At 33.8% G+C, this 25451-nt stretch overlaps 1 protein-coding gene across 4 annotated transcripts in view; it reads right to left on the reverse strand.

Annotated features, from left to right (window-relative positions):
- LOC109092064 (cadherin-22) overlaps positions 1 to 25451 on the reverse strand; it is a 193315-nt gene that overhangs the window by 46783 nt on the left and 121081 nt on the right. For all 4 annotated transcript variants that reach the window (XM_042726665.1, XM_042726668.1, XM_042726667.1 and 1 more), the window contains 5 exons: positions 22409 to 22528; positions 16858 to 17025; positions 11029 to 11216; positions 10033 to 10289; positions 4754 to 4890 (listed from right to left, as the gene is read on the reverse strand). In XM_042726665.1, the coding sequence (XP_042582599.1) occupies positions 4754 to 4890; positions 10033 to 10289; positions 11029 to 11216; positions 16858 to 17025; positions 22409 to 22528 (870 nt within the window). The remainder of the gene's footprint in view (positions 1 to 4753; positions 4891 to 10032; positions 10290 to 11028; positions 11217 to 16857; positions 17026 to 22408; positions 22529 to 25451) is intronic.

Raw genomic sequence — 25451 nt, forward strand, 5'->3', positions numbered from 1 at the left:
TTTGTAAATCAGTTTCTCTACACATTGTGGGAAAACATATTTAAAGAAAGTTTAACCAATCTTGCATGATTCATATCCAGTTAAATGTTTGTCTCATAAAAACAGAAGAAAATAAAGAAAAGAACGTTCAGATTGCCTCTGGTGCATTTCTGACTCATAAGAGCTCCAGCGGGAGTTACGCGCAGCAGACGAAAACCTTCCCTGCGTGATAGTTGGCACTGAATTAGCAGAACTGACACAGACTGCAGACCTATGGCCTAAATATTAAATTCAACTCGTCTTGTTTTATCAGCTCTCCCGGTTGCACTAACCGTGCCTAATGAGCTTCAAATGTTGTGCAAATTGACAAAACAATATCTCTGTCCTCAACCCACGCCTGAAGACATCAGAGACGTCCAAGAGCAGCAATTTGGCGTGAAAGCAATAAGTGAATTTCTAGTCTGGACGAGCTTGACTCATTTAAAATAGTGTATAAAGGGCTAAATTTAACTTTGATAGTAAAAGCACTGCTGCTTTATTTTCACTGCGTCACGGCCTCTCGGACAGACGATGTCAGATGCAATAAACGTCTGTGAACTCGGGTCATCGCTGCAGATGAAATGTGTGAATCATGTTGATGAACTTCATCTGTCTCCTCAAGAATAAAACAACCCTGGCCAGTACAGTCACTCTCTCTCCTAATAAGACTTGCATGCAATGCATTAAAACTGAATGCACTGTATTTGGAAAACAGAACAGCAACATGTCATGTTAAAACTCTGAGAGTAATTTTTGAAAAACCAAATAAAATTACAACAAATGCATGAATGAATGAATAAAAAAAAAAAAAATTGTTATCAGTAATGCAATTGCAAGGAAACAAGATAGATCATATCTGATGAAGATTTTCTTAAAATTTCCTATTTAAAAAGATTCTTAATAAAGTCATTCTTAATAAAATGTATTATGAGAAGCAAACTTGCAGAGGATATTAAGAAGTTTTTTTTTTTTTTTTTTTTGTTTCCTTGAACTCTAATATTATCAAGTTGGAAAAACAGTATAATAATTATATCACTAATTGTATTATTATTACTAAAAATAAACAGTTGATTCAACAAATTAGTTTTTAGTGATATATTTGCAGTTATAAATATAAAACAGTGACTGATGAGCTACCATAATTAAATGATAATAATAATAATAATAATAATAATAATAATAATAATAGATTCAACAAATTAGTTGATAATAATAATAATAATATTAATTATTTTAATGATAATAATAATAATAATAATAATAAATTATATAAAAAAGATACATCCTTAAAATTAAAATCTATTTAGAGAAGCAAAATTGCATGAGATATTAAGACGTGTTTCAGAGAATATATCTTGAATTAAATTCCTTCTTCTAACTCTACTGAAGTTAGAGACACACTATTAGTAATAAGAGTATATCTCTTAGAGTGTATATATATTTTTTCTTCTTTTTTTATTATACATTTAACTAAATTTATATTTATGATCAAAGCTTCATGCTTAATTCAATTCACCAATATGATGAGAAAATACATTTAATTTTGTCCTTGATGTCAAAGACTGCTCATCAAATCAAACTTTCTGGTATTTTAGAGGTCAATAACTGCATGAACGCATTCAAATCAAGAAAAAAAATAAAAATAAATCGTAATGCTGCCATGTGACGTCCAATGCAAAAGCCACTTGAGAAGCAGAACTCGACCAGCGGTGGAATCCACTGGAGCTCCTCCGGTCGTGCTCGCTCTACTTTGGCATTTTCATTAAAAATGAAAGCAAGAAGATTGGCCATGATTACAGAAATGTCATTTTTTGTTACATATAAACCCTTCTGCATTTCTTATGGCCGGAAAGGGCAGGAGCCTTGAAACGGCTCAAAATCCAGAGAGAGCGCAGTGCAGTTATTTTTCACTCTCCACACCAAATGTCCTTTCTGTCGAGATAAAGACACAACTGTGTTCTTAGTATCTCTTTACCCTAAGGGCAAGACATGATGGTTTTTCCTCTATTTATCACCTGAAAAAGACTAAGCGAGTAAGAGAGAGAGAGAGAGAGAGAGAGCCTGTCTGCAGTTTGATATCAACAGCCTATCAAACGCACAGAAATTATATGTCACTCTTCTTGAGCAGATAGGATTCTGCGGCGAGCCGACGGCCTGCCAGACTTTCTGACAGTAAAACTCCAGTCTGGAAGCATCGTGCCAAGACTTCGCAAAGAAGCCGAGCTGATAACTCCTTCTGGACAGCAAAGAAAATTTCATCTCCTCAAGTTGACTTTTAGCGCTGGAGCGCGGCGCGATCGGTAGACGTGTGCCACGCCTGCTTTAGTAGGACTAAACCAACAGCCTTGAAAAGATTGAAATTGTATTTATTCCCAGCCAACTGAGGCATACTGAACTGCATTCTGTGCATGACAAGATTTCCCAGATTTTGTCTGAAATATCATATTTACTAATATCACCAGCAATGGGGCGCGAAACGCTCGCCGCGCATCGATCTGCAGACGTAACTCTTCGATGAACACTCATTACGCTCTTGAGTGGAGTGTGAAATTTTAAAATAGGAATGTACGAGGGAATTATGAAAAGCGTTTCCAAACTGGCCACTCGACGCCTCATTGCCCAGCGACTCCAGATCCCATGTTTTCTGCAGTGAGCGAGCACAAGCTGGGAATTCTGATTAAGCTGTTGACTTTGCTAAAGCTACTTCTTTTCTGCAAAAAAGGACTTTACCTTGCAGCAAAACCCTGGTATTTGTTTCTAAGATTGAGATTGAACTGCTTTCTCTCAACTTTAATACAACAAATTTCGACTTAAACCCAAGATGTGATGCAACTCTTAGAAAGAGCGATCATATGTCTTGAGAAAAACAAATAGTTTAAGACTCCAGAATTGGGATCTGAATGTTAAAGCGAGAGGGTTAAAAGGGTTACGAAATGGAAAGACAAAATGAACTTGACACATTTTAGAGGTTTGCTGTAAGTTTCAGAAAATTTAAAACTAACTCCTACGTTTAAAATATGAATTATTCTGTTCTATTTTCCCAAAAAACCTGGACTTGAAATCGGGATGAACGAGACTTCACAATTTCTTCTTGATGTGCTCCTTAACATGCATCATCGTTCGGGGTAATCAGGGCAAATATGTCGCAAACTTTATAACCTAACCTTGAGGAACATCAAATCTGAAACTGCATTGGATGAGCTGTGATCGGTGTAATATGTAAGTGTTTACGTACAGATGTGCTTTACTGCCGTTTATGCATGAGCGAATCAAGCCAGTGACTAAACCATCAACTTCAACGATCAACCAGCTGTTCTCTACACTGTGGTTAATTTTATATACAGAAAGTAATCAAAGATCAGTCTCTTTATAATCGCAGGAGTTCATCAGTGATTTGATTTCTGCATCAGAATTTTGCATCAGTGACAGTCAACACTGCTCAACAAGTCTCTGAATTATTTACATTCTGTTCTCACTGTGTAAGTTATGACGGAAGTATTCAATCATCGCATCATGTGACAGTAGATATGACTGCGTTTGGCTATTGCAGCACTGCAACCTATACATATATAATGCTATAATCAACACTTTTCACAGTTAGTTAATATTGGTGGTTTTAGAGAGGTCCACATGTAATTCTCTTTTCATATGCAAAGATGTTAGCCAATCACAGCAGCGGACTAGGCATTTCATGACTCCTTTAATGTTCAGAAAAGATGCACAGGTCGCATTACTAGATGAGAAAAGATAATATATGCTCTAAGACATATGCATTGACCCAAAAAAGTATTTGGACGTGCATAAATGCATGAATGTTGTAGCATTATGTTAACTCGCTTAGGTTTTGTTTTTTAAAGCCATGACATTCAGGTGTTTTTTTTTTTTCAGGTGTGTTTTTTTAGGTGTCAATATACTTGAAAAGCATTGTACAGTTTCTTAACCCTCATATTGAAGAGGGTTTTCTTTTTCCCAGAAATGCTAGTTAATAGCACTTGACTAAAACATACCAGTTTTGCTCACACAGGGTATAACAACTTCCCTCAAAAACTGGATAATTTCAGTACTTTTGGGGGATTTTTCTGTGGGGTTCCCAGTCAAAAATGACTGGCCTACAAAAATAAAAAAAAAACAAAAAAATGTATACCTTATTATTACCAAATATTGGTCTTTTTTATCAACTTGTTTTCTTTCAGTTAGCACAGGTTTTACATTTCTTGATCATATGCCTCATTGATCTGAGCTTATGCATCTCAATTTTATTTTTTTTTTTTAACTGTAATGTGTGAGCTCAGATCAAAAAGCCTTATGATGAAAAAATACAAGACTTGTGCTGTTTGAAAGAAAACAAGTTGATAAAAAGATTTCATCCAAGATTTAATAATGGGATTTACAAGCATTTTTTTTTTTTTTTACCAAATTAACACTATATTAGCTAAAGGACTTTCAGCACATAACAAGGGTTAAACTGATTTCTGCATCAATCTGTCATGCGAAAACAATGTAAAACACTGGGGTTATTTGTTATTTCGTGTTTTATATAAACACAGTAACTGCTTTAGCTTCATTATCTCAGCATTAACACACATAATACTTCAGCAAACACCATACTAAACAGAAAACCATCCCTCTGTTTTGACTTTAAGGGAATGGAGTCTCTAATTTAGTTGCACAGAATTTGGGCCACTTGACTGGAACTCGTTTGCGATTGATGGAGTGCAGTAAACAGGGTTTGTACCTGCTTCCACCGCGGTAACGGTGATGTTGTGCCAGCCGGCAGTTTCCCGGTCCAGGATCTTTCCCAGAGTGATGGCGCCTGTTACAGGATCGATGTTAAAGATCTGCTCCTGGTCTGTGCTCTGGTCTATAGAGAACCTGGGAATAAAGCACAAATAAGGGTTTAAAGAGGCAGAAAAAATCAGATAGATACATAGATAGACAGACAGATCATAATTTAATTGTGTTAACTTCTAGTCACGAATTGTGAGGACAAACTGGAGTCAGTACTTCAATTGCCCTCTCCAAACAAATGATTAATATTTCATAAAGTGCTTTAATAAAGCAAAATATATTTTCATCCCATGTGGAATACAAACACCACTGACAGAGAGATGAGGCGACAAAACTCAATGAGGGTTTTGTTATTTTCCCCTCTGACTCGTCATACTCGCTTCCTTTTCAGAACTCTTGCGGGTTTAATGTCAGCTTCTGCAGGTTTAGACTTTATGTGGAATACAAATTCATATGAATTAATTCACTTCTTATTTTACCTTGTGCTTATTACTCTGTGCCAATAGGTTGAGGCGGCGCTTTGGAAAAAGTTAAACTGCCCAAAGGGAGATGGAAGAAAAGAAGCTATTAAAGTCGAGGTGCAGAAGATCCTGAATTTGGGCCGTGGAAAAGATTTCTCAACTACTTTATTCTTATTGGCTTTTAATTGTCATGGAAGCACAAGTCCAGCGTGCTTTGATTTAATAAAGGCCTTGAGTGGTCCAATTTCTAATGTACAGCTGCATTCAAAAACGTTTTTCATGAACAAATAAACAAAAACTAATACATGCACTGAAACAAAACCTGAAATAGTATTTGGTCTGCTGTTCCTGCCGTCATGGGAATAAAACGTCTGGTTGCTTAGAAAACTAGCAGCACAGCTCTGCCCTTGAAATCAATGTCACCCAAACACTTGTAAAGTTTAAGAAAAGTAAAACTTCGATCTATACTGCAAAGAATGATTTTCTTGCACAGCATTTTCGACTTGTTTTACAGTACAAATATCTAAACATTCTTAAGTCAAGATACAGATACAAAGATTATTTTGCTCCCTTACTTGAGAAAATTAAAGGAATGTCAAATATAGTATGGTTTTCTTGGATGTAGATAAGTTGTTGTTGGTAATCCACACCACTCCAGTCCATCAGTTAACAGCCAAAAGAAACAAATCCATTATTAAGACGTTTTCCATAATCCATAATAATGCTTCCTCCAGTGAAAAAGTCATCTTTTGTCTCTCACATCAAAATCCAGCCAAGTATTTGTTAAGAGCTTTTTTGGCTTGTAACGGGTGCTTGATCTGTGCAGATTTCTCTCCTGATTCAGACCAGACCACTTTTTCACTGGACTCGGCTTTTAGCTGGAAGCAACAGTTTGAAGTTAAACATGTCTTAAAGATGGATTTGTTTCTTTTGGCTTCTTAAGACATTAACTGATGGACTGGAGGGGTGTGGATTACTTGTGGATTATTGTGATGTTTTTATCAGCTGTTTGGACTCTCATTCTGACGGCACCCATTCACTGCAGAGGATCCGCTGGTGAGACACTGATGCAATGCTACATTTCTCCAGATCTAAGTATAAATCTTGTATGAGTATATTTTTTTTTGATTTTTTTGTTAAATTGTTCTTATAGTGAGATTATGAAAAATATAATAATGGGATTTTCTTACTCCATCGAAAGATATTTAATATTCAAGATATTTAAGCATAAATATTTTTATTAAAAAAAAAAAAAAAATGTTGCTTCTCAAGTATATGTATCTTGATTCAAGAATGTTTAGCTGTTTTACTGAAAAACAAGACAAAAACACTTTTTATAAAGTAATTTCTTGCAGTGTCTAAAGAAATAAAAAGAGATTTAAATGTAGCACAGTTATCAATGTCTCTCTTGGAGCTCATAAAAAGCCAGCGCTGAAGGAAAACAAACAGATATTTCCTGTCCAAATAGCAGAAGTGTGTTTTTCCAGCAGGTATAGTGCTCTCCGAGGGCTTCATCCGTCCGCTGTCCCGCTGGTATTGGGTGGTATGGGTGCAGGAGAGAGTGATGGGGCTCTGGGCAAAGCCCATGTTTGCTAGCTGAGTCCAATGGAGATGATTAAAGTGGTACCGATGGGCATGGGCTCTACGCCATACTCCGACGTGTGCCAGCCAACCAGCAGAGTTTCCTGCCACTGCGCTGTGCTTTATAACACCTGGAGCACTTTGAGCGCAGCCTCATGCATTTTTAATGGAGGTAATTTGCAAAGGCTACGTGTATGTGTGATAGAGAGACTATACGGCCAGCCAAAGCCTTTTACTTCCCTTGTGCGTCACCTTTGAGCTGCGGCTATGAGTAAATCATATTTCTGTGCGCTGATGGCTCTGGAGAATAAAAAGCTCTATCAGGAAGTCGAATTGCGTGACCGAAATGCAGGGCGGGTGTCTTTGATAATGGCCAGGGTTCGCTACGCAATTCAGACGACGCAGCCGCAGACCACCTGCAGTCCAATCACTGACCGTCTGATGTAAGCTATATACAAAAAAAATTTATTAATCTAACAAACTCTAATTTGACTGACTCACAAAGGGGTCTTTATCAGTCCGACTGGAAACAAATTATCACTGCCAAAGATTAACAGGTTAGTGTCATCAAATATTGAAAAGCAGGTCTTAATTTGTGCCTTTACTAGATGGATCCAGCAACTACGGAATTGGATCTGACATCTGTTTTAGTGGATATATCACCTCTACAGCCTCTGAAAGAAAATTTTATGTAATGCCTAACATTTTTTAAATTAACTATTCAATTAAAAAAAGTTGCCTTAGCAAAATCTAAAAAAAATAAAAAAAATGAAAGAAAATTTTATGTATTTAATAAAATTTTATATATATATAAAATTACTACAAATAAAACTACAAAAAATAAATAAATAAATATAAAAGCAAATTTAAAATATGAATTAATACTATAGTATTCATGTATCTAGTATTATAAAATTAAATAAAACTAAAACAACACTGAAAAAACAGCAACAACAACAAATATACAGTAATACATTAATATATTTAAATCAAAATTTCATAGCAAGTTACAGCTATAGTTTATAGCTATAGTAATTATAATTTTGGCAATATAAATGTAAAACAAAAGAAGTGATGCTGTTTTCGTTATTGTTTATCCTATGTTAAATCTACGTCACATCTTTTAAAATCAGAAGACTTATGAAAATCTATTTTGTGCTTTTGCTATGAATAATTGAAAAATTAAAGCAAAAAAATCAGTGCTATAAGTAAATGTATGCATCACGACAATGTGAAATTATGAAAAAAAGCATTTAATACAGTTTAAAATGCTTAACATTTTGAAATTTAGAAGGACGATTAAAAAACATGATTATCTGATAAATGATCAAAGCAAATAAATAATAAATAAAAGCTTTCTGATACCTGAAAATTATGCACTATGCATCTTTATCTTTCACAATTTTCGAGGGCTTCTCCATGCCAGATTATTGCAGTATAATCTATTTCTGATAAACCTGCCCCTTAAAGGCATATAAAAACAAACTGTGCTCGATCACTTCACATGTCAGTCACGCTGTCTCTTCCCACATAAGCGTGCCGTTCCTGGCCAGAATGAGCTGCAGTGTGAACCACACTTTATGCCTGAAGTCACAGGTCTGGACACGCAAGACTACACAACAGCAGACAGGAAGTTTTTGCGATCGAGCAGACATTTGACATGCTTCCCAAGGCCTGGAGGTGAAACGGCTTTTCTGGACGGCATGCATGTGTGTGTGTGTGTGTGTGTTTGTAAAGAAGGATGGCAGGTTGATAACTGTGCGTGCCAAGATGCCCATAGCGTAATGGGAGCACATTCCAAGAGCCACACTTTGTAACGCTTCCATGACTCGATATATATCTCCAGTAATAGGCTCCTCAATGGAGGAAATTGATCCTTGTCTAAACTAAGAAGAAGTGGACTGTGGCCAGGGTGTGACTGTGAACACACACACAAACGCACAAATACACACATAAACAAACTGTTTTGCCTTTTCACTTTATCTTATTGAGGCTCACAGTCACTGAAGTTGTGCATTGTGATAAAATAGCTGATAAAGCACCGTCGCTGCCAAGCATAATGATGTATTTAAATTCAAAGCCCCTGTAAGATCTATAGCTGCAGAGTTGTGCAACAAAGTTTTGCCCATGCAACAATTTTTCTAGAAATGTCTGGGCATATTACTTCTAAATATTTCAGGCCTAAAGTTCTGCAGACTTTCTATAACATGATTTACACACAAATCATTCAAATGTGTTGATTTTCTGCTCAAGAAACATTTCTTATTATAACGATGATGAAAACTGTTGTGTTGCTTAATATCATATAAATGCCTTTACTGACACTTTTGATCAATGTAATGCTTCCTTGCTGAATAAAAGGGTTTCTTTCTTTTTTCAATTTCTTTCTTTCTTTCTTAAAAAAACCCTAATAATAATAACAGACACATGAAAAAATTACTACAGATAATACCAAAATTTAAATGAAAAAAAAAAAGAAATAATAATGGCTATACATTCTTTAAACATATAAAAAAAGTTATTCTTTCTTAGAAATTTTAGAAATTATCACAATAATAGCTTTACATTATATAAAAGTATATAAATAATAATAATAATAATAAATTAACAGTAATTAGTACCCCCCCAAAAAAAAAAATACAAAAAAAAATATATATATAAATGATATTAGCCCAACAAAAAAATACTAAAACTTATATAAAAAAAAAAAAAAGTAATTAGAATGTTGACAATATTTATATGCAGTGTGAAACAATTTGTTTACTTATTTAAGTTAGTTAGTAAGTAAGTTAGTTAATATCATGCATGTCTTAATATCAAGTCCATCATATCTTATTATACAGACACACAAACATGTTGGATGCAGAAAATCTAAGAACATTTTGTACTGTAAACTCTATTTTTGTGTAAATAAAAGTAAAATAAAATAATAAAACTCAACAGTAAACTCAAAACTCAACAGAAGCATATATTATACTAAAACATTTTAAAAACATGCAAAATGACACTAAATATACAAGTAGGAAATGTTCCTGAAACAACATCCCATCACAGCGCAACATAAAACAGCATTCATGACCCAATTCTCTTACATTTTATGACACATTTCCAAATGAAATCTTACCCTAAATGATCCTACTTGTGTAAATTCAGTAGTGCGGTTTATTTATGGGATGTACTGTACCTGATGGGAACGTTATCCACATCCGGGTCCTTTGCAGTCACAATCCCGACCAGTGCACCCAAGCGAGCATCCTCCTGAACCTCCATGATGGTGCCGGTCGAAGGGATGAAGATGGGAGGCTCGTCCACATCCGACACACTGACCCGCACGATGGTTTGGTCCCGGAAAGAGCCGAGATCCACGAAACGAGGGTCCACGTGTTTGTTCACAGCCTCGACAACCACATTATGAGTGCGCTTGTTCTCAAAGTCAAGAGGCTGAAATACAAGAGACATTTAGAAACTACAAAGACTAAAATACACAAATTCTAAGGCTCCGAATAATCTTAGTATAATTGGACAAATATCCAATTACTTCAGCTGGTGCTTCACGTGTCTCTTTGCTGTCAAATAAACATCAGAATAACTGCAGTAATATCTCCAGATGAACTCTTACTGGACTGAAGCAGCTCAGCTTTACTTGATTCTCCATCAATCATGTTTTAGAGTCTCAAATCTGATCATCAGGATCTTTTGAGGAGCGTTTGTTTCCAGCAAGCTTTACTTTCACTGTTCCTCAGCGGAGGAATGATCTTCACAAGCCTCCAGAACATCTCACATCTTCTGAGGAGCCTTTATTTCTTCATCTCTCAATCAGCATTGCATTGCATTGCATTATATGTTTGGATGATCTCACTAAGACGTATTATTGGAGATATAGAGTGACCACTGATATTTATATGCATTTTAACTGTTACAAAAATCTTACTTGATTTACATACTATATGAGCCATAAAAGTTTGATGCATCAAATTCAATAAACATTTCCATTTAATAAAACAGAGATTTTTCATATCTCAGGCTCAGGTATATATATATATATATATATATGAAGAATTTTGGTGCTGTGTTGAATCACCACTTGATGTTAAAAATCACTAGCTATCAACAAACTACAGCATACGGCCACATGTGAAGGGCAGGATGACCTTCAGAGCGTCAAATGTCTTTTATCTACCTTTTTGATGGTGATGATGGCCTCTTGTGTATCTCCATCAGTGGAGACTCTGAACAGCTCTCCGCCCTCCTCGTCTTTGATCAGGTAACTCATATCCGTATTCTCGCCCATGTCTGCATCTGTCGCGATCACCCGCCCGATCGGCGTCCCGACGGCCGCACCCTCCGAGACCGAAAACTGATACATCTCTGTGAGCGAAAGAGAGGACGATACTTTTACAATGGTTTGCATTCATGCTGACACACTGCGGTGCGAATGCATGCTTATTAGAGCTGGGGAATACAGCAAAAGAAAAAGAAAACATCCTTTGATGAAATTTAAATATTAAATAATAAACAGATATACTGTGAAATATTTAGTTTCTCGGTATGTGTGTATTTGCTCTGGATGGCTTAAAAGGGGTGCTTTTTTAATTAAAAGAAAAAAAAAATTTCACTAAATATCCTAACTGAGACTTATAGTACTTTTTTCATTGCTCTTTTGTTGATTTTGATTGCTTCCATTGTCCTCATATGTAAGTCGCTTTGGATAAAAGCATCTGTTAAATGTCTAATTGTAAAATATCTTATTCGTTTTACATGCACCAACAAAACAGTGCATAGCAATGCAATTCTTATGCTCATCGAGGCAGCATTTGTTTGATTAAAAATACAGCAAACACGTCAAAATTGAGAAATAGTATAGCAATTTAATGTAACAGTTTTCTATGTGAATTTATTATAACATATAATTTATTCCTCCAGTCTTCAGTGTCATATGATCCTTGAGAAATCGTTCTAACATGCAGATTTTCTGCTCAGGAAACAGTTCTGATTATTATTAATGTAGAAAACCATTGTGCTGTTTTATATTTTTTGTGTGGAAACTGTGCTACGTTTTATTTTTTCAGGATACTTTGATGAACAGAAAGTTCAAAAGAACAGCATTTATTTGAAATATATATATTTTTAACATTATAAATGTCTTTATTGACACTTTTGAACAACTTAATGTGCAGAATTTTGTGCACATCACAATGTCTGATTCTCTTGAGTTATAAAATATTATATTTCAATGGATATGGATATGTGTTTGATTATTTTCAGGCATCAAGCCAGACAGATGTTACGCTGTAGTCAGCACGCATGTGCATGACTTATATATCGTATCGGAGGCCAGCGCTGTGCTGTGACTCTGAATAGAGTGGCTGTAATACACATCACAGGCTCAGACAAATAAAAAGCACTTTGTCTCATTGTTCACATCAGAGCGGAGCGCGTGACCACCGCTTTAATACATTTCATGTCTTGTGTGTGTGTGTGTGTGTGTGTGTGTGTGTGTGTTTGTGTTTGTGTGTGTGTGTGTGTGTGTGTGTGTGTGTGTGTTTGCAGCCGCACCGTATAAAGAGCAATGAAACACGTTGGCGCATTATGTTCCCTTTTCTGTTGTTCTTCCATCCTCCCTTTCCATTTCCTCCAGAGGAAAAGCAGCATTAGCTTTATTACAGCAAAGAGACTCGCTGTAATATTGTCTCAGATGCCCTGATGTCTGTTTTTCTCCATATTTCGATGACTCTCTCCTCTTTTCTTCCCCTCTCATTCTCCACAAAAGCCTCATTTATGCCACTTTGCTCTTGCATCTAATTTATTAAGCTGCTTTTTGTATTGTGGGCCCAAATCTTTTTACTCCGTTATGACACATACTGCACTCAGGCATATTGACTACATGACATATATTACAGACTGTACATTATGTAAGGCCAGGGTGCTTATTAAAGCGAGGTTTGACATTGTGTTGTGTTGCTGTTGAAACAGCTTCAAATTAAATAGCGCAACAGTCGACTTCTGGATGTAAACAGACCATTCATTTTCTCCATAGAGAAATCAATTCTTAATGATTATGTATAAATCTTTCTAGATGGACGTAGCACGAGCTCTGAGGTTAAGAGATGATATGTGATTTTCTAGTAAACACAAGTCAGCCTGATTCAAAGATTATTTAAAGAAATATTCAGAATGTGACTCAGTTCAATGAATCAGTTCAAAACTCAACGGAATGATTCATTTGAGTCATTGCTCAAAAATGTTTAATGGCATTCGGCATATTTTTAAATGTTTTAATATAAAATGTACAACGTGATCTCATGAAAGTCGTATGTATTTTACGTAAAATGATGTTCTACAAATCAGCATATTAGAATGATTTCTGAAGATCATGTGACACTAAAGACTGCAGTAATGATGCTGAAAATTCAGCTTTGATCACAGGAATAAATTACATTTTACAATATATTCACACAGAAATCAATTTTTTTAAATTGTAATAATATTTCACTGTTTTTACTGCATTTTTCATCAAATAATTGGAGCCTTACATAAGAGAACATAAGAGACTTTAAAAATCTGACCAATCCCAAACTTTCTATTGGTAGTGTAGATTCAATTAAGTTACATCTACTTAACTCTGACAAGATCAACCAGGGCTGAGTTTCCCAAAAGCTTCGTAAGACTAAGAAGTTCGTAAAAACGATCGTACGACTGATCTTAGTTATACAGTCTGTTTCCCAAAAGCATCGTAACTTAAGTAGCACTTGAAAATCATCGTAGATCTACGAGTGCTCTGGAGTAATCGTAAAGCCCTGAGTGCATCGTAAGAAGATAGATTTATGCGGTCACCTGCAGGACAAGATTACACCTTTAACTTCATTCAAGTGCTTTATTCATGTGATTATATTTAAATTTGAAAACAAAAACAAATACACATCTAAATTAAATGACTGAACAAAAAATCAATAAAATAAGGAATGTTAGGAAACATGCTTCAAAGACTGGGAAAAATAGGGATAAACTAAACTAAATAAATAAATTAATAAACCGTCAATGACTTACTGACATGGATCTTGGGCCTGGAAATAAAGTCTCTACAAATATACTTATAACTATTATATTATATTATATTATATTATATTATATTATATTATATTATATTATATATTATATTATATTATATTATATTATATTATATTATATTCGAGCTATCTGGCATGCAGCATTTGGTTAATATTTCAATAATATTATATTATATTATATTATATTATATTATATTCTATAAGGTGACATTTCAGCACTTGACAAACGGACAGCGACTCCTAAGTAGTACTTAAAGCACAGCTACGTGCGACTGTGTTAAGTGCATTTTTGGGAAACGCACTTGAAACAATAACGAACGATCGTAAAATTACTCGTAGAAAACGCTCTTAAGTGCTAAGATCTATCGTTATCGGGAAACCCGGCCCTGTACTGTACACAAGCTATATTACAGAATTTCTAATCAACAGAAATCCCATCCAAAAAGGTTCTTTCAGACAGTGGAATCATTTCGAGTTTGAAGGCTGGAAGGGTTTGGCTGAACTTTGATGTTTCTGACCAAACACATACGACTGACGGCTCGTTTGATAGACTTTCAGAACTGACAGCAGAGGTTTAGTGGCGCTCACACTCACAGCCATTTGTATTAACGACAACAACAACAAAAAAAACATTCGTTTTCAATAAGAGTCAGTGATTTAAAGGAACAGTAACCTCAAAACTTCTGTCATCAGTTGCTCATCCTCACATAGAATATTTTGACAACTATTTTCAATATAACTTAAATGTGCTGAATGTAATGAATGGATCCTCTGCAGTGAATGTCTTCTCCAGATGTTAACTGATGGACTGGAGTGGTGTGGATTATTGTGATGTTTTTATCAGCTGTTTGGACTCTCATTCTGACGGCACCCATTCACTGCAGAGCATCCATTGCTGAGACACTGATGCAATCCTACATTTCTCCAAATCTGATAAAGAGACAAATGGATGGCCTGAGGGCACAATTTTAACAAATTTAATTTGTGGGTGAACTACTTCTTTAAGACAACATAAGCATCAGCTTCTCAATAAAGAGTATGAGCACTGGATATACAGTAGCATTCAAACATCCATTTGAGACTGGAAAAACACAAATGTGACACTGGACCACAAAAACCAGTCATAAGGGTCAGTTTTTCGAAATTTAGATTTATACGTCATCAAAGCTGAATAAATAAGATTTCCATTGATGTATGGTTTGTTATGATAGGACAATATTTGTCTGAGATACAACTATTTGAAAATCTGGAATCTGAGGGTAAAAAAAAAAAAAAAAATCTAAATATTGAGAAAATCACCTTTAAAGTTGTTCAAATGAAGTTCTTAGCAATATATATTACTAATCAAAAATTACGTTTTGATATATTTACAGTAGGAAATTAACAAAATATCTTCATGGAACATGATCTTTACTTAATATCCTAATGATTTTTGGCATAAAAGAAAAATCTATAATTTTGACCCTTATGATGTATTTTTGGTTTTTGGTATAAATGTAAAATATATACTTAAGACTGCTTTTGTGCTGCAGGTTCACAAATACTACCAAACTAACCACCCTTTTTCTCTACAGAAGAGACTAGTAGATGAATGTTCAAGAGCAAATGCAAATAGCAACATTCATCTCACAGCCTGCTTGTGTCACTTCTGCAATACAAAACTCTATTAGTTTGTTCCAATTGTTTAGATTTTCAAGTAGTGTCTGGCTTGTTTTAGCAGGGACCAAATCTGTGCTTTATTAGTTTATAGCTGGAGCTGTTCAATGAATCCACCGCATTAGTCGTCTCAAAGTGTGTGATTTATTAGTTTGTTGTTGTGTTCCAGCATTACAGAATGTCAATGCAGAATTTACATACTTTGCCATCTGGAATTTAAAGTCTTTTGAGCACTTAAACAAATCATTTAAAAATATTAATATTTAAAATAATTTTACCAAGGTGGCCACTTCAGTTGCACAGAGAGAGCTCTACTTTATCATATAATGTGTGCAACAGATTTTATGGATAAACTGCCATTTATGCTCTTTACTGATAAGTCTGAAATATTATCAATAAATGAGACCTTATTGTAAAGTGTTACCTATTTATCAATGTTTGTCTTGTTTTAGGTCTGGAAATCACTTTTTTTTTTTCAAGATCATTTGGTGAAGAAGCCAAACATTAACTAGAACCAAAAATATATATAAAAAATAGTTTTCATTGATTGAAATAAAGCTGCAATAAAATAAAATACAAATATCAGATTTTAAACTTAAAAAAAAAATAAGGGAAATTTAGAAATGTTGCCTTGGCAATCAACAGAAACAAAATAAGTTGGAGTTAGAGTACTACAATTAATAAAACTGACATAAAAAATAAATTAAAGCTGAATAAAAATATAAATAAATTAATAAAAATAAAAATGATAAAAGCACAAGAAATACTGAAACAAAAAACATTACAATTTAAATATTAACAAAAAAATCATTTAAAATATATTAATTAATGCTACAATAAAATATAAATATCACTAAAATAGCACAAATTAGAAACAAGTGTTGGCAAGCTTAATAGAAAAAATAAAAATAAAAACAACTTCATTAGAAAAAGTTACTAAAATTACTAAAAATGAAATGAGTAAATTAAAACTGAATAGAAATATTAACAAAATTACCTTAAAGTAGCCTAAAATTAAAATGAAATTTGAAAATACAAAAAGGTAATTCAAAATATTAATAATAACATGTAAATAATACTAAAATCTAGAAATGAGCTACAATCTGAATAAGTCTGTTCGACTGCATTACCTAATGATAGAGTGTTACCTTTATGACTTTGTGATTTTGAATTTTTATTTTTTATTTTGATTTTTTATTTTTTGGTGAGCATGTGCTGAAGAATCTGTCAGATGGCTGTTCTGATGACAGCGTCCACCCAAAGGACACGTGGTGAAGCGCACTCACTCTGAGGGAAGCGCGGAGGGTTGTCATTAACATCCGTGATCACTATGGTCACTGTGGTGGATCCGGAGAGGCCGCCCATTTGGCCTGCCATATCTGTTGCCTTGACAACCAGCTCATAGCGGTCCTGCGTCTCACGATCCAGATCCGCCACGGCCGTCCGGATCACTCCTGAAGACGATAAAAGAAGAGAGAGAGAGAGAGAGAGAGGGAGAGATGAGTGAGAGAGAGAGAGAGAGAGAGAGAGAATGAGAGAAGTGGATTGATGGGTGTTTAAAGGTCACACGAGCAGCATCACATGTCTGAAACCACTAATAGTTATTTTTATGTTCTTAGAATTAACTTCAATTCAAAGAAACTATTATGCCATTAAAGAGCTACCTATAAAAGATAGAAAGAAAAAAAAAGTTCCTCTTGCCATGGTTACCAATTAGCACTCTGATATGAATTAAGGAGAATTTATTGGATTCTTTTTTATTTGAAATTATACGTTTCTTTGTAGGCGAGCAGTTCACCAGTTTCACATAAGCTGTGTTCACACTGCCAGCGTTTGGGACCGACGACTGTATTTCACTCAAACTGTCCATCCCTACAATATTGCGCAGAATTGGATCAAAAAATATAAGTGTGGACAAGAAACTGACGTGAAGCTCCTATTTGAGATTCATAACAATTAAAGATCTGCATGTTAACCCAAACCATACTATTAACAATAGTTTTTGTTAACTGACATAAAGCTGAAATAAAATATAAATATTAGATGAAGATAATTAATTTAATAGATGCAATTAACTGAAAATACTTTAAATTGAAGTGCTGAAATAAAAACTGAAATAAAAATAAATCAAAGCTTAATAGAAATTAAAAAAATGAAAAAGCACCAAACAAAAATACTAATATAATTTAAATAAATTAGAGCTTAATAGAAATTAAAAAAATGAAAAAATAAAAACTGAAATAAAAATAAATTATTGATTAATTGTAATTAAAGTATTTATAGTGAATAAAAGTATATTTTTAAATTGTTATATAAAATTGTATAGAATAATCATAAATATAATATTAATTTATATAGTAAATAAAAGTATATATTTCAATAATAATATAAATAGTGTGTGTGTGTTGTGTGTGTGTGTGTGTGTGTGTGTGTGTGTGTGTGTGTGTGTGTGTGTGTATGTAAACACACAAATAAGAAATGAAGTGAAATAAAATGAGTTTAAATTAAAGTACTACAATTATTAAACCTGCAGTAAAGCTGAATAAAAATATTTTTAAAATGGGGGGGTATAAATTACAAAAACATAAACCAAAATAAAATATGATATTATATACCAACAATTATATTATATTATATTATATTATATTATATTATATTATATTATATTATATTATATTATATTATATTATATTATATTATGTTATTACTATTTTTATAGTATATTATAATTTTGAACCAGAATTTGCTCTTTACAGGTTTCGTGAAGCTCACACTTGTAGGTATCAAACAGATGAGTCATTTGCAAATAAACACAAAACTGGGATGTTTCAGAAGCCATGAAGGTCTGTAAATGACTTGCTTTTCTCCTCTAAAGCTGAGCAGCCGCAGGAACACAGGACCTGGAATCAAGATATTTTGGGAGTGAAATAAAGACAATGGCACTATGTTACCCCGAAGGACTGCAATTATCCTTTGTTGCCATGGCATTGGTTAGACACAGGCATGGAAATTATGAGAATGGTAAAGGACACATGCCAGCCTGACACTCCTGCTGCGCTGCTGCTTTATTCTGTTCACATCGCAGGGAAACCTAAAATCTCCCTTTTTTAAGAATGCAGGCAAAAGATAAGCTGAAAAACCAGAACCTGTTGCGTATAACCTTTCCTCTCTCTCTCTCTCTCCTGTCCTGATGTCACATGAGCACGACTGGATGCAGCGAATTTGAGACGAAATGTGACAAGCCTCTAAAAATCACTGTCAGTCAAACCGCAGGAGACGACTGCAGACGTTACAGTAGCGATGAGTGAAAGATTTCATCAGCCACAATCTTACATCTACATTAAAGAGCCCATGAAATCACTATCAAAGCCCTGTGCTTTTCATTCTGTGTCTGTCAGATGCACTGGTGTAAAGCTGACAAAATCAATGCAACTGTTGATAAGAGTCGTTTGTTATCTCTGAACTAATCTACAATAATTTCCCCACAGAAAATACTGCCAGCTAAAAAAAAAGAAGAAAAAAAAAGCATTATGCCATGTTCTTTATTCTAAAAAGTTATATATATATATATATATATATATATATATATATATATATATATATATATATATAATATATATATATATATATATCTATATATATATATATATTTGGAAAGCCCTTTTATGTACATTATTATTATTATTATTATTATTATTATTATTTAATTTATTTAATTTGTTTTTATTTTAATTTTTGAGATGTGTAATTTTTTTATTGTTGTTATTGTAATAATAATAATTACAAAATATTTAATTCCCCAAAATTATATATATTTTTTAAACAATTAGGATGTTTTTTTAATTGAGAAAATAATAGAAAATAATACTTCTCCCAAATTTGTATTAATGTAAACACATTCTGACAAAAAAGTACTTGAATTCTATAGAAAATAATGTAATACACAATAAGAATAATAATAATAATAATAATAACTTTTTAATTCCCCAACATCATATTTTAAACCATTAAGTTTTGTGTGTTTGTGTGTGTTTAAATTGCATTATTATTTTCTGTAAAAAAAAAAAGAAAAAAAAAAGAAAGGAAAATAATACTTCTCCCAAATTCACATTAATTTAATGCAAACACATTTTGACACAGAAAATGTGCTTACATTTTATAGAAAATAATTTCACACAAACAACAACAACAACACTAATACTACTAATAATAATATCTTAATGGTTAAAAAAATATTATCATATATTATCATATATAGTGGTGTGAAATATGACCCGAATACATTTTCAGTCTCCAAACTGCATTACTCTGAAACCATCTGAACATTAGACAATAAAATGTGTTGCTCCTGTAGTCAAACACCTTGCGAAAAAATAAAACAAAACAAAACAAATCCGTGGCATTTCTTGTGGGTTTGTGCAACATACAGCCACTCGTCTGGCTGTCTGTCATTTTCTTTCTGCTCTTTGTTTCTATCTGCATTTCTGTGGCCCTCTGCTCTAGAGATTGCATTCCCGTCGGCGATGTTTGTGTGGGATACATCTGTGCTGCTGAAGTCACTGTTCACTCTTTTCCTGTCTCTTCAGCCAAAGAAAGCTGAGGACCCGAAGTCAGATCCATTACAAGTGCAGTCTGAAGTTGTGTCCATTCAAAGCACTCCACCTGAAACCCCTCTGAAGGAAACATGGAGCTCTTGGTAGATTATGGTCAGACACTGAGTTTGATGAACTTCAGATCTTTTTAATATCTCAACTCTTTCTCCTTGAGAACTATGAGATCAAGCGGAAAATTTGGCTGAAATCTCCTCTAGATGCCAAAATGTCTCTGCAAGTCTCTTAAAGTCAGAGATCTTAATTTCATCACACATTTCTCATGAAATTCTTCCATGATCAAATGATATGAGGTGCTATACTGATGAATTTTATAGCTCTATAAAAGATAGATAGATAGATAGATAGATAGATAGATAGATAGATAGATAGATAGATAGATAGATCTGCAAGCTCTGATCAATCAAATCCTCCTCTGGTACAGCATTTCTTCCATATTCTGGTAGTAATTTCAGCGCGACAAGAGGCTGAAAAGCCTCTCATTTGAGAAAATTGCAGAAGCAAATGAGAACATCATCAAACAGTTTGGAGAGCGTGAGATGAGAAGCCACAGTTCAAATGCAAGCCACTTACACTGGATCTAATAAACTCATATTAATATCAAACTCCTTAACTAGCCCCTTTATTTATCCCGTGTCAAAGACTAAAGCCCATCCAGGGATTAATGCTGTTTTTTGGGGGGAAATAAACAAGGTCAGAAGCTCATCTGCTTCCAGATCATCTAACTGTTCTCAGATCAGTAGGGAGGCGAAGCCATTTATCATCCGCTGCTCTCAGGTCTCGTGCCCGCCGGCCCGAAAAATGAAATAATTAAAAGTTTAGTGCTAGTTCCCTGGGGGACGAACGCAGGCAACAAAAGCTGAGATATTCCCTGGAGACTCCCGTGATGACGGTCCGTCTGAAGCGGCCGGACCCTGTTTACTTACACTCAACTATAACTCCACAACAAAACAAAACATGCTTCAGAATTATTCAAGGATGGAAGAGAACTGTACATATTTTCAGAGTCAAAGCACACTCATTTATGAATAAAAATGTATATTTTATACAGTACCGTTCAAATGTTTGGGGTCATTTAGTTAGGACGCATTAAAATGATCAAAAATGACAGAAAAGGCATGTATAATGTTAGAGTTTTCTATTTCAAAGAAATGCTGTTCTTTTGAAATTTATATTCTACAGAGGATCCCGAAAAAAAAAAAAAAAAAAAAAACATATCTTGATTTCCATAAAAATATGAAGCGGCACAGCTGCTTTCAGCCAATGTTATTTCATTATCATTAAGGCATTATTTTTCACTTTTTTTTTTTTCATGTTAATTTAAGTTTTAGTAATTTTGTTGTGTATGTAATTTTTTATTTAATTTTATTGTATTTTATGTCTATATAGTTTTTATTAATTTTATTTTAGTTAGGTTCTATTCTATTCTATTCTATTCTATTCTATTCTATATCAACCCTGTTATCAACATTGATGATTATCAAAAACTTTTTTGATTGGAAAATGAGTGTATTTTAGTTGTTTATTAGGTGTCATGTGATACTGAAGACTGGAGTAATGATGCTGGAAGTTTTTATTTTGAACATTTTACAATTTATTCACATAAAAACAGTAATTTTAAATGGGAATAATATTTCATAGTAGTGTTTTTATTGTATTTTTGATCAAATAAATATAAGCGTTGATGAGCAGAGAGTTCTGACTAAATAAAACTCATCTTAAATTAGTTCTTCACCATTAACGCTATTAAACAGTTTTTGAAACATGGCATTGAAATCACTTGCAATTGTCATAACTCTGTTAGACTAAAAATCAGTATATAAACTGAGAAAATAAATAAGCTTTTACATCATACTTTACTAACTACAAATATTATTCAATAGCAATTTTTCTAAATTGCTCCCAGGGTTTTTCGGAGCTTTTTGTGATAAACTCAGTACTAAGAAACAAAAATAACCAAGACTAAATTATAGTGCAGTCTTTAAAAAGCAAAGAACAACAAAGAAAAAAAAAAATAATAATAATAAAAATTAAATAAAATCCCTAAAACTAAAATGTCATAGCACGAAAAGTTGATTTGTACATGTTGTGAACTAAGTGAGTGGAAAACCTTTTAATCATGATGTTTGGGTGCAAATGCAGGAATAAAAAGAAGCATCCAATTCATGACATGAATAAATCTAATCTTTCAATAGGAGAAGATAAGGGAACTAATTTCTGCACTTACCGGTTTGTCGGTCGACAGTAAAGAACCGTTCTCCTTCCAGAACGCTGTAAACTATCCGAGCGCTGCTTCCATAAGTCGGATCATCAGCGTCCGAAGCCATAACCTTCATCACCGATGTACCTGCGGTCAAACAATTACATCAGAACGAGCCTCACAATGACAGCATTTCATCAAGAAAAACAACAACCTGATTAGCATCAAATTATAAGTGTTTCCACTGCGTCAAGTAGCAAGTTTTTTAAGTGTATTTTGTTTATTTTCTGAGCCAATTGTGCGTGCCTCAAAAGCCTCCTGGCTCCCGATACAAAGCACATATTTACATTTAGTCACACGTTTTAACTAAAGCAAAGCCTGCAGCCTATAAAGTTTAATGGACCTTATTCCAGAGGGAGAAATGCAAGCTTCTCGCAAGAAAAGCCTGGAGAACACAGACAGGAGAAGATAAGACGCACAGAGTTTAAAGGAGGAGTTTTCACACTCAAGTCACTCCAAACCTGTACGGCTTTCTCTCACAAAAGGAGAGTTTTGGAGGAATCTCTACAAAGCTCTTTTCTGTACAACAACAGCTCACTGTGACCACGTCTGTCGAGCTCCAGAAACCACAGAGAAGTAGCATGAAAGCCCAAGAAAGAATAAGATAACTGTGTGTGAGGAACAGACTGTATTCTCTGAAAATCTGATGCAAATAAGAAGGAGTTTCAATCAATCGATCTTGTTCAGAATGTTTCAGAATAGTGCTAACTGAGGAAAGAAGTACACTTTATTATATATACATTTTTCTGATTTGCTGCTCAAGAAACATTTCTTCTTATTATTATGTTGAAAACAGGGCTATTATAGCTAAAACAGACTAAAACAATAAAATGTCCTTAAAATAAAATAATATATTAATATAATATAATATAATATAATATAAAATAAAATAAAATAAAATAAAATAAAATAAAATAAAATAAAATAAAATAAAATAAAATAAAATAACATTTATTTTACTTCAGCTAGTTGTCAGGGCACTGTTTCTTATTTTCATTTTATTTAACATGATAAACTAAAATAACTAAATATTTATTTTAGTTTAGTTGTTAAATAAATATATAAATAATTTTCTTATAAAAGATTTATACACTTATAGACATGTCAGTGAACAACAAAATTACTAAAATTAAACTAAACTAAAATTAAAATGGAAAATATAAAGATAAAAAAAATAAAAAAATAAAAAGTGCAACACAATAACACTGGTTGAAAACCAGTTTTTGTTGTTGTTGTTGTTGTTGTTGTTGTTTGTAGGATGTAAAGATAACAACATTTATTTGAAATAAATAAATATATATATATATATATATATACATATACATATATATATAGTAACATTAGAAATGACTTTGACAGTCACCACTAATAACTTGCTCTTAATTTTAATGTAGAAACATATCTTTTCTGTGAAGTACTATACAAATAAACATGACCTGAATTAACAAAAAAAAAAAAAGGTTTACTGTCAATTTTGATCAGTTTAATAAATCATTGCTAAATGAAAGCATGTAAGAGACGACTCTTCCTGGCTCGATGACTGTATATGTAGCGTAAAGCAGTGCTGAAGGACTCCAGAGTTTTTATTCGCTCTCAGGTAATTGCTGACAGCTGGTGGTGTCCGTAAAAGGTCATCATTGCAGTCTCTCACCGAGGCCTGTCACGATACTATCCGGCCACATAATAGGCCTATGCTAATTAGGTTAATTAAGGAGAAGTGTCAGAATCTTGTTTGTCTTCCGTTACGAACACTGCCTCCCTTGAGGGCTTACAGAAAAGGACAATGTTTTATCATTAAAGCGAAGCGCTTTCGCCGTAGCCAAACACCCCGATCGCTATCTGTCTGGTAGCTTTCTGCTTTCTTTAACCTTCCATCCTTTCGGTGGCCTGAACAGAAGCAAACATCAAACGCTCGGATAAAGCTCAGAGGATATTCTGACACTTTCAGTGTGCGGCCGCTCTTTCAAGTTGAGTTTTGTTTATAGCGCGCTATTTTGCCTAATGGGGCAGCGGAGGAAGATTTGCTGGTTTATTAAGGAAACAGACTCTGCGTATCGGCATTCAGTACAACAAATAACTTCTGAACATTTTCAGGGAAAAAAAGCACAATCTTCAAAAGATCACAAATGCCTACTCTGCTCCAGGATAACTCTGAAAACCATCTGCATTGCATTAAAAATATAACTGTAATATTGCATTTCTCTTGAGTGGAGATGCAGAAGCTATTTCCTTTCATGGGATTACTTACTTATCTTAATTTTCCACAGGTAATAATCAGCATGAAGCTGTCTGGGGCCCGCCCCGAGTCGAGTAATGCCACTGGTGAAAAACTATATAAATGCAAATGCTATTTTATTGTGTTTACACTCAAACAGGAAGAGGAAGCACATTAATGCACAGCCTCGGATTCACTAAGAGGTCATTAGATCCTGGTTTATGTGTACTGCGGTGCTCTGGGAACGCATAACAGAAAAACACACTCGAGGAGTTGGAGACATACACAATTGGACTAACATGAATGGGAAACTATTTATCAGATGAAGAAAAAAGGCCAGTCAGGCTTGATGCATTAATGTTGACTAACCTTTTATGTCATTATTTCATTTATTTTACTGGGCTCTACTATTTTAATAGAGCTATTTTGTAATTTTATTGTTGCTAATAAAATGGACATTGTTTTGAACTCATTTTCAATTAAAGTCTAAGTCAGTTACATAAATCAAATTTGGTGTAAGACTTAACTTGGAAACAACATTCGCTCAGAAATCGCTAGTAAATAATCACAAAGAAGCTCAAGTAAGCCACTGAATTAAATGTGACATTTTGAAGTAAAACATACTCCAGTAATCTTTGTTTTATCTACTTTGAAATATCGTTTTATAGTGACATTTAAAAACAGATTTACTAATGGTTATAATTTTATAATAATGGTAAAAGACTGTAAAAAATGCTTTGGTAAAAATAATAATAAAAATGGTTAAAGGCAAGTTATCTTACTATACAGTGAAAA

This window comes from Cyprinus carpio, chromosome B6, assembly GCF_018340385.1.
Source record: "Cyprinus carpio isolate SPL01 chromosome B6, ASM1834038v1, whole genome shotgun sequence".
In the NCBI taxonomy this organism is placed as follows: Eukaryota; Metazoa; Chordata; class Actinopteri; order Cypriniformes; family Cyprinidae; genus Cyprinus; species Cyprinus carpio.